The sequence below is a fragment of the Limulus polyphemus genome, unplaced genomic scaffold (assembly GCF_000517525.1).
Source record: "Limulus polyphemus unplaced genomic scaffold, Limulus_polyphemus-2.1.2 Scaffold3298, whole genome shotgun sequence".
NCBI lineage: Eukaryota > Metazoa > Arthropoda > Merostomata > Xiphosura > Limulidae > Limulus > Limulus polyphemus.
Genome location: NW_013668908.1, coordinates 49,965 through 61,472, shown reverse-complemented (window position 1 = coordinate 61,472; position 11,508 = coordinate 49,965). Strand labels below are relative to the sequence as shown.

The window sequence follows — 11,508 nt, the reverse complement described above, 5'->3', positions numbered from 1 at the left end:
CTTTTTTGTACCACCTAGTGTTGTGTATTTCTAATTTATAGTTGGATAACTCCATTTTTGCAGTAATCAATAACTTCTTTCATTCTGTATAAGAATGTGTCTGGTGAAGTGAAACTCCTGTCCTTTTTTTTTCTTCTTCCAGAAAATAATTGTAGTATTTAATGTTGTTGTTGAGGTGTTCTGAAATCATCACAGTTTGAATTTACAATAATCCAGTTACAGCCTCAGTGTGAATGTCAGTTTAATGTTGCATGGTAAAATCTTGTGCATTGGCTTTTCCTAGACATACTTAAAACGTGTCTGTACCTGAGATTTTTTTTTATCAAAGTTAGCATTGTTTATGACACCTTTGACTCTTATGTAACTTGTATAGAATTGATTCTTTGGTGTTTAGAAGTTAGAATTCTCAGGAGAAAGATGTTTTACCTTTCACTGATGTCTACAATAAATGAAATGCAAGTGGTCAACATGCAAAAGCTTATTATTGTAATAGTCTTCTTTCATATGAAAAGTACTAAAAATTTATTTAAATTGTTACACAGTTAAATTTAACTGGTATCATACCATCACTGTAAAAATAAAGCATTACTACAACTAGCATGGAGAAGATAAGCATTTTTACTTGTTAACACAATAGTACTATTATGTGAATAAGCTTTGTAGTTTTGCTCTTGTTCATTCCGTAATGGTTTTCAAACTTTATAAGATAAAGCTATAACTATCAAAACTTATTTTACAAAATAAATAGATGTTATTCTAATATAGGCTATTTGAAACCAAAAATCCTAGGATTCTAATTTGGCTGAGTACTAATTTGTCTATTCAATGAAATGTGGTTTGATTATTTACTAATAAAACAAAGCTTTAATACAGCTAAAAATGAAGTTTAAATGTGGCTGGATATAGGAAAAAACTACATTATCATGTAATAGTAGAATAAATGTATGGGTTCAAGTGCTGTTGTTTTTTTAATAAATTCTGTTAGTTTAAGTTCCAATTATCCGTGAATTGTGAAAGCTACAGAAACTTTCTTCAGTGAGAAGACATAACTTGAGATAAGGTAATCTTATACAGATTGAATGGGAGAGTAGGAAAAATGTATTACAAGTTTAACACAGTTACAAATATACAGTGCTTGGAAACAGTTTCATCATCGGGTACAAGTAGTTTACCTAGACACTAGAAATGTATAGTATGAAATGAAATCACATGACTTGATCACTTAAGGCTTAATAAAGGTGTCTTGGTGTTAGGCTCTTTCTTTAAAAGTTACTTTGTTTTTACTTTTTTAATAGATAAACTACAAACATGAGTTCTTTATTATAAAATAAAATCAGATAGGTTAAGTTTACTGTTTGGTGAGTATGGTAGGAAACCACGAAGTGTTATGATGACTCCATTCTTTATTGAATATTTTTTGTTTATTCTATTTAAACAACATCCATAAATAATTTGGCTAACTTAATTATTTCTAATTGTAATCATATGTTGTAGGTAAAAACATTATTCCCATTATTGGTGATAGTAAATATTAGACTTTTGAAAAATGTGCAGATGGTAACTTTCAGTAGAGAACTATTATATGAATCCAAGGATAATTCAAAATTGTTTTAAAAATTATGAAATTAATAACATTAGAATAATGCAGTGGTGGGAAAGATAGTTATAATGGCAGCACATACCTGTTTTTCTTTGTTCTTCTGTTGTGGGCCATTTGGCCTCTACTGTGCAGATATACTGTTTCAGGGTTGCTACATATAGGAGGTAATATTAAAATAAATATTTATTTTCAATGTGAAGCCAAAAAATATCCTTTGTAAATATTTTTACTTGTAAAACAATTTATTTTAACTTTATTAGTACCATACACCTAGCAGAAATAAAAAAAAATAACAGGTTTGACTTCAAAATTAGTGTTATAAACAAAATGGCTACTGAGGTCTAAAATATTTTATTTACTTACTATAAGTAAGTAAACTCTTTGAAATGTTTTTTTGTGTGTGTGTGTGAAACTGTAACCCATGCAAATAACTTCTAATATGATTTTTTTTAAATGGATTATTAATAATATGCTGTGCATGCCCCATATGTTGAAACTATGAAGAAACCTTAAACACATCTATTAGTCTGTCTTCTGGTGGCTCACTAGGAAGTTTAAGGGCTTATAATGTTAAAATTTAGAGTTTGATCTCTGCAAAAGGCATGTTGCGGGTCGTCCGACTTGCTGAAAACATTTATTTATCTCTCTGTAGTTATTGTTTTGGAATTAATATTAAACTTGTGATACAGAATGCTTAAGCTCGTGATAGGTTTTTTTTTAGGCCTAATGCAAGTACTTAAAATTGAGCTTTACAGCAGATTCTTTTCTTTTTTTTCACATATTTCTCCAAAGTTTTCATAACAGAAGTTTACAGTTTTTTATTGTTTTTTCCAGATTATACTGTAAAGCAATATTTGTGGGATACAAACGTGGTTTAAGAAATCAGCATGAGAACACATCTCTTCTTAAAATTGATGGTGTAGTTTCTCGAAAGCAGACAGAATTCTATCTTGGTAAAAGATGTGCTTTTGTATATCGAGCAAAAAAGTGAGTAGTGTAGTTTTCTTAGTGTCTTGAATATTGATAAAAGATTAAATTGAATTGTAATGCTATGATGTATTTTCAGACTGTCCACTTATGAGAAGACATTAACAACAATGCTTATTTAATGTGCTTTTTGCTAAATTTTTAGGAGAGTACAATCAAAGCTAGCTCTCTTGGATTATGAGTTTTATTGCTTACCAATTACAGAAAGTCTCAGAGAAAATGTTCAGATGGATTATTATTGTACTGTATGTTTTGTAGAATACCTGGTAGATAAAAAGATTCAGCATTTACAGTTGTTTCTGAATTTATCTTACAGTTGAGTAGTACATCTTTTGTTTTAAACAATTCTCAAATGTAATTAATAGTTCTTATTAAAAATGTATTTATTATTATTTTTCCTGATCACTATATTTCTTTCATTCTTCAAATATTTAGTAAAACCAGAGTACCGGGTAAAAAGGATCACTTCACAAAGCTGAGAGCCATTTGGGGTCGTGTTACCAGACCTCATGGTAGAAGTGGGGTTGTCAGGGCCAAGTTCAAGCGTAACCTACCTGCCAAGGCCATGGGTCGTAGGATCCGTATCATGCTGTACCCTTCCAGAATTTAACTGTTTTGAAATATGATTTATAATAAAGATCTTGGAAGTCATTAATGTTATTTGCACTTTTTGTTTCTTTAAAACAATCCAACATTTTTGAAAATAAAACATTCATCTTAAGTAACAGGAATCTTCCAAGATTATTTTTGCCTAGTAATCCATAATGTTCATATGAAACCAGCTGGAAACACTCATTTACATTAAAAAATTAAAGAATAAAATATTCATGACAAAACTCTTGATATACTACAGATTTTAACCCTCCATTTACATCTGAATTAGTCTTTTTGTGTATTTTGCAATTAGAATTGCTTAAAATTAGTATAGGTGTCTTGTTTAACAAGAGGCACTGCCTAGAAAGCCGTTTGATCAGCATGAGAAGTTGTAGAATTTATTGCTGGATTGGGTATGGTGGCAGCCTAGAGGCAACTAGGTACTATCTTATGTGCAGTATTAAATATTCAATATAATGGATTGACTTAAATTAGAGAAAAATAATTATAAATGTGCTGTGATTTTTATCAATTTACAAACATTTGTTTCCACTGCTTTGCCAACTTTCAATATTTCTCACAACCAAAAAAGAAATCATATGTTTATATGTGTGTGTGAGGCAATAACAAAAATGAAGATATTGTGACTGAATTAACCTGATCTCACTGGAATGAAAGAATGGCAAAAATGTGATTTTTAGAAGATTGATTCAATATGTATGTATAAATATTACATTAAATGTTTTTTACCTTTAGGAGTATTGGGGGGGGGGGTGAAAATTATGGATTTGTTTTTATTGGTTTACAGAAACGTTATATTTAAACTTGATTTAATTATTGTGTTTATGCCAGATAAGGTTAATGCACCATTTCAAACTTAAAACCAAGAATACAATTCTAAAACAAAATACTATAGATGAAAAGTGACGTATTTCCAAAGACCTTGATTTCAGAGATAGAGGCCTAGAAGTTAAATGCATTACTGCCTGGGACAGTGCTAAACGCCTATACTGATTAGAGTTTTATAAAATGACAAGTATTAAACCGACGTTGATCTAACCAGTTAATTATATTTAACAATGTCTTCATTTCACTTCCATGAAAAGTCTTTCAGCGAGCGTTTTGCAATATGAGACATTTAATATTTTCAATTAATGTTTCTAGCGACGTGGAGAGAAAGTCGAGAAACATTTTTACGACGTGTGTGCATATAAATGTATGAAATTATAGTTTGGATGTAACCGAGTCCACTGTTTAAGATTCGACAAAAATTATATCTTGTAGTTATAGTATAGGCTATTAAGTTCACGCTTGGGTGAATATTTGCATATGTATTGTAAATATTGAAATAACAGCCTTTTTATTAAGTGTAAATTATTTTAAGCCCTACATCAAATGTTATCTGAGCAGATAGACTAACGGGATGACAGTTAAGAATTATATAGTTGCTCTTATTTTATTCACCACACACACAAGGATTTGACGTTTATTTTTATGATTCGCCTTAGCTCCAAACTGCAGGGCAAGTGTTTGTGGCAACGAATCTTCTGCGATTATGTTTTACGTGTTTTGTCTTATGGGAGTGTTGTAATAATTTGATTTTTGTAAAGCTATTAAAGTAGAATTTTTGTTTCGGATATTCGCGAAAGTTATACAAGGACCGTGTGCTAGCCATTGCTAATGTTGAACGGATGGACTAGTGAAAAGGAAGCTAGTCAACAGTAACCACTACAAACTCTTGAGTTATCTTAATCGAATAGTGAGATTGGTTCGTCACTCTTATAAAATATCCGCGGCAACAAAGTGTGGAACACAATTTTTAACGGAACATAAACCACGAATCTTCGGATTCACAGTCCAGCACGCTAACCATTAAATCCCGAGTACAATAAAACTTATCCGAGAATGTAAGCTATACCTTGTCAGGACTACAAACGATATTTATGTATAACGTTTCTATTTATGGATCGTTTAATAGATGATTTTCTCTTAATTATGTTTAGATGAAAGGCAAGTGTAGTGTTACAAAGTAATATTTAAAAACCTTAAAAAGTCCATATTCATAAGGATATTCCGGCCATGTGGTTAGGGCTCTCGACTCGTAATCTGAGGGTCGCGGGTTCGAATTCCCACTATTCGTTGGTAAAAGAGTGGGTGGTGATGACTAGCTGCCTTCCCTCTAGTCTTACACTGCTAAATTAGTGACGGCTAGCGCAGATAGCCCTCGTGTAGCTTTGCGCGAAATTCAAAAACAAACAAACAAATCCTTTTCAGGGTGATAAGTGATTTACATATAAAATGCAAGGAAAAGTATGATTAAATATAAAACTAATGAATTAGTGTTTTATACATAAATCGACTGTATTAAATCTAGCTATTGATTATATGTTCAGATGTGACCTCATTAAGATTGTGGTTTCATTTTGTGAAACTATGACGCACCCTCTATCGGCATGTGGTGTGGTCCCTGCCCTAACTACTCCCGTTAAATGACTTTTAGATTTATACTTGTTCACTCTAACTTGTGATTAAGCATCACTTGTAGTAACCGATTATAATTACCTGATAGAGTACCGCAGTAATGATAAAGGGTGTCTGGAATTTAGAAACTTAATTTTACAAAATAAATGTTGTATCAGTGTAGCTATTAGAATAAAATTAGCTTATTAAGTTAATGAACAACTAGCTCCACAATTGCCATGCTTTTTTACTTTTTACAACTATTCTTGCTTTAAATGATGACCCCTTCCAACGTAATGGAGACTGGTTACACTTAAAGTGCTTTGGATACGAATTTATACTGGTAATTGTTTAGAATATTCTTCATTCTCAGACACCATGCTACTTGGTACACGCACATATATATATATATATATATATATATATTTATCAAACAAGGCCACATAATATTTTCGAATGTTTGCTCTCTATGTAAAGAGAGTACTTTAATTGGGCATGTTCTGAAATAAAGACTAAACGTCCTTTCTATACATAAAATACTACAAAAAACAAGATTACAAGGTTGAATATAAAAGGAAAATCGTTTGTTTCAGAATTTTCATGCAAAGCTATACCAAAAGCTGTCTGCACATTGCCATAACTAATTTTAATTTATAGCTAGTTAAAAGCATCCATCACCAAATATTTATTGACCAAATAGTAGGAATTGACTGGGACTCATATGTAACACCTACAGCTTCATAGTGCAGAATACATTTTATGGAAACATACCCCGAAACATGAATCCTTGAATACATATTCCGGGAACACTAGCTACTAGGCCATACCCAGTCTAATTGAAAGATAGAAGCAGAATGGACTTTTAAAAGTGCACCTAGAGCATTACTACATGACAACCATATAATCTGCAAGTGATGGAAAAGGACGTAACCACCACCATAATATTAAATATAGTACAGGCCAAAGTGAAAAGGAAATAAATAATTTAAATTTAGTTAAAAATAATGATTTACGAGGCAACTTATGCAGATGTAGTGTAGTTGACATATTATAACATATCTTCGTTTGCTTTCACTTTTATAATTATTAATATAATTTATTCCTGTTGACACTGTGGTTACTTGACCCATTTGGAGAACAATAAGACTAGCTTACTGGTTTACCAGTTATTGTGAATAATAGTAAATTCAATTAAAATAATAATAATCATTAAATAAATAAAAAAGCAAGATAAAATAAATAAGTTTCTATTATTAATTCTTACCCTAAAAATGTGATTTGTGAATGATTTAAATAAAACATATAGTAATTACAATTCACTTGCATAATATGGCTCACACCCTAACAATCATAGTTCATGAAAATTGGTGATATATGTCTAGCTCTCTGACCACTACTATGTTTGTCGTATCTCAGCCGATATGGAGTCTTGGTATTGGCCGAAAGGCTTCGTCGGCACTGGAAACGGTAGATTTCATGTGTGTTTTGTATTATAACATACAAGCAAAAGTACCCACCCCCAGTGACTGGAAAAGTTTAAGTTAATAAGTTAATCTATGAAGTTAGATTATTTCATGGACTTTAAAAAGGTTAATTGTGTTGCACTCATGGTTTCACTCAGAGCCAAAGTTACTTATACTGCCCAGTGCAAGAAGTAATTGTTGAGCATTTCAGTCATGCTAAGAGCTGCTCAACAATAACATATGATAAATCTACATTTTTATTATTTAAGTTACACCACATTTTGAAATGTAAATGATAGTGTGATTAATTCCTAATAATTTAGTGTATAATATTCTATTTCATTCATTCTAGGATATGTCTACCCACTGCAAGGCATGGCCCTCCGCCAAGGACATCCAAGTCTGTCTATCTAGTGCTTTACTCGGCCATGTGATGCTCTCTTTCTCTATGATCTCATCATGCCATCTTCTGTGTGGTCTACCTCTTTATCACTTCCCTCTGTGGGGCTGCTATTCTGTGATTCTTTTCGTCCATCTGTTGTCTTTTAATCGAGCAATGTGTGTAGCCAATTCCCATTTTGATTCTGCAATATACTTGGAGATGTCTCTTACCCTGGTGTTTCATCTGATCTCAGAGCACAGAATTTTATCCTGGAGCTTGATCTTTAGCATTATTCTTTACATTGCTCTTTGTGTTGTCTGCAATCTTGAGTTAAGCTGTTTAGTGAGTACCCAAGTCTGACATCCATTATATACTTGGAGATGTCTCTTACCCTGGTGTTTCATCTGATCTCAGAGCACAGAATTTTATCCTGGAGCTTGATCTTTAGCATCATTTCTTCCATTGCTCTTTGTGTTGTCTGCAATCTTGAGTTAAGCTGTTTAGTGAGTGCCTAAGTTTGGCATCCATTTGTCAAGGTTGGTAAAACACATTGGTCGAATACTTTTCTTTTAAGGGTTATTGGTAGTTTTCACCTTGAAAGATCTCTTGGTATTCCCTAAAGCAGCTCCAGCGAGCTTTTATTCTCATACTTCTATCCTCTTTTGTTGTATTTTTCCTGTACGTTGTTTGTCCGAGGTATTTGTAATTGTTCACTCTCTCAAGAAATTTATTTTTTAATTTGATTTCACGGTTTTTATCTAAGTTTGTCACCTACTTTGTTTTTCCCTTATGTATTTTAAGACTGATCTTTGTGGTTTCTTCATTCGGTGTGAGGAATTGATGTTCAATATGTTGTATGTTCTCTGTAAATAAAGCCACATCATCTGCAAACCTAAGGTCTGTTAGTTCTTCTCTGTCTGTATTAATGTCATGTTCCTCTAGCTTTGATCGTTTAAAAACTTCCTGTAATGTTGCTGTAAGTAGCTTAGGTGATATGCGGTCTCCTTGTCTTATGTCTCTACCAAGCAAGAAATCGTGTGATACATGATTGTCCAGGTGGATTCTTGCTGTTGCATTAGTGTATATCTTCAAGAATGTTTATATATACTTCGTTTATTCCACCTTTTCGCAGAGCTTCAAAGATGGCATAGTGCTCGACTAAGTCAAATGCCTTTTTCGTAGTCAATGTACCCGATGCAAAGTGGTAGCTTGAAATCATTTGATTTTTCGATAATCTGATTTAACATATGTAGGTGGTCAACAGTAGAGAACCATTTTCTAAAACCAGCTTGTTCTCTTTATTAATTCTTGTCTAATATCTTTTCTATTTTACGTGATTTTCGAACATCATGAATAAACTTGTGTTTGTCATTCGTATGGAATCAGCTTTATATTTGTATTTGTTAGATTGTTATTCATGTTACAGCAGCCATAAACTTGTGTTTCTTATACCTATTGAACTAACTTTAAATTCGTTTCTGTAATTTGTATCAACCACACTTAAAGTTGTGGTTGTCATTGGTACAGAACAGGTTCATCGAAATTTACATAAAGAGCTTTGTTGGGTCATCAACATAAATAGGTTATTTAAAGTACATAATGGATTGGGTCTTAGCGTTCTCTGGCACTTGTCTGTGTACAAACTTAAAATTGCATGATCACTGCCTTGTTCTATAAAACAAACTTATATGTTTACGTCTACGAGAGGCTATCTCATAAGGTTAAAAGTAGGGTATCCAGTGTCTTGGCTCAGTTACTTTGCACTTTCGTGTTCAGTTGTTTGGTGATGTCACTTATAAATCCAGAACTCGTTATTTTACATTAAACAAGCTGAGGTACCCGTCGTTTGTCCGGGTTATGAGCTTTGAAAAATGTGGGGGTGGATTCTATGATAAATAACACAAAAATCCTAACTTTCACACAATTTATTTATAACATAACATATTATTACAGTATTCATTATTACCTCACCAAAAGTTTTGTATCAGCTTTATATACTTAAAACATGGTATTCACTGCGCGATCGTCAGGGTGACTTTATAGGAAGAAGTAGCAGCCAAAGTAGTGGCAGTAGGGATGCTTTCTGTTACCCGCTTTCAACACCCAGCTTTTAATGTTCTTCAACAGTGTTTTACATGATTATTTAATTGACGGTGGGTGGTCGCAGAAATGTCTTATGGGCTAAAGTTGAAAGGTCACAGGTCAAAGTAGGAAGTGGATATAAATCAAGAAACGGCTCTTCATATCAACGTTATGGCAGCTGTTAAAGTAGAAACTTCATCTGAGTTTGTGTTATTACAATAATGGTGATTGTTTTTCATTGCATTCATCCACAGAGAGTGCTATTACACTCCCAGATATATAAGACGTTTATGTGCTCTCCCCCCTCACTGTGTGTATGTTGTTTTATATAATTTTTGTTGTGTTTTGGGTGTAAGGACGTGGCGCCATCTATGAATGTAATTAATGTTAACTTACGTCAAAGATAACAGATGCTCAATAACAGCAAAAATGGGATTGTGAACCACCATTAACAAGCCCATTGTTCCAAACCATCATCTTATAAAGTTTGGCCGAGCGATCTGGGAGAAGTTACATAATGGACAAACAGACAGACAGACAGTTTTTTTTGTGCTTTATATATATAAACTTGTGTTATAAGTTTGGGTAGATTAACTGGTAAACTTCATTAGTACGAAAATTAGACCTACAGAAAACTGTATCTGTAAAATTTCCAGGCACATGATATAGCTTTGATTTATTCCTTTTTCAGGATTTCTGAAATATATTTTGTCACTAAAAAAATCGAAGAGGTTCTTGAGTCAGTTTTACTTCACTGTCTTTCTCTGTGACTTCCTTGAACTAATTTTTACTTTAGCATCCAAGAAATTTTCTTTATAGACGAGAACTCTTATTTTTGTGACAAGATGCGACTTGATTTTCTGCAGCCTTGTTAGGCTTTGCACGCGAACGGAAGTCAAATCATTCATCAGTCTCACCGTCTCAAGCTCTACAACGGTTGAAGGTTTCACGAAAAATACTATATTTAGACGGATATAACTAACCAACCTTCTCAAAAAACCTCAAGAAATATCAAAGCACATCCAGATGCGTGTATACGTTTGTTTTTTCAATGTGAAGTGTGCAATTCATTACAATGAATTAGAAAAGCTAAACATAACATTTTGTTTCCTCCCATGAATCGTTTTCTATGTCTTGAAATGATAATAGGTAGATATCTTGAAATATTTTTCACAACATTATTGTATTCCTTCACTTAAGCGATGATTAGAATGAATCTTCTAACTTATACCTCTAGATATAGCTGAAGTTAATAATAACTACCATAATTATTTACATGGAAGAGTATATTGGAGATTTTACTCCTTAGATTTTGATTCGGATAAAAACAGCTAAATGCGTTGGGTAATATCCACTGATTTTTCGTCAAAATGCATTCTATATACACTGTTTCTGTGGTTTCTAGGTAAAATATTAACCAAAACTAAACATTCAAAGTAGAAACCTTAATATAAGAAAGAAACATACATCATTGAGAGATAGTACTATAACTAATTCATTTATCGGGAATGATGTGTATCAGCTTGATTCAGTCTTAACTTTTTCCATTTCTTAGTTTGTGATTCGAACTTTTGTCTTTTCTAAATATATACCCTCATCTTAGGTACATACATTTCGATACAAGCACAACTTTAATCAAGTTGGTAATAATTCACAACAGAAAAAAAAGTTTAATCCTGTTTCTACCAGTAACTTCTGCTCAACCAGTAAAATTATTTGATGATTGGCAAATTAAATGTATTGGAGATCCGGCCTGTAATAAATGAAGCAAAAATTGAAAATAGACAGGAGGTTCTTGGTGTATGTATTTCCAGTAAAGAAATCACAAATAAAGGATATCGATAATTTGAGAGGAATTGTAACCTAGATATATCAACATCTATTGTTACGTACCTGCTTGTTTGTTAATTTCCGGTATAAATTCTTTCTGAGGAACTTCA

At 32.5% G+C, this 11,508-nt stretch overlaps 1 protein-coding gene across 1 annotated transcript; it reads left to right on the top strand.

Annotated features, from left to right (window-relative positions):
- Positions 1-2,327: 2,327 nt before the first annotated feature.
- On the top strand, positions 2,328-3,247 carry LOC106469095 (60S ribosomal protein L35a-like; the record flags this gene model as incomplete). The annotated part of the gene is made up of 2 exons (XM_022397509.1): positions 2,328-2,587; positions 3,023-3,247. Coding segments are annotated over 2 exons (435 nt in total), but the record flags the coding sequence as incomplete, so codon positions are not given.
- Positions 3,248-11,508: the final 8,261 nt, after the last annotated feature.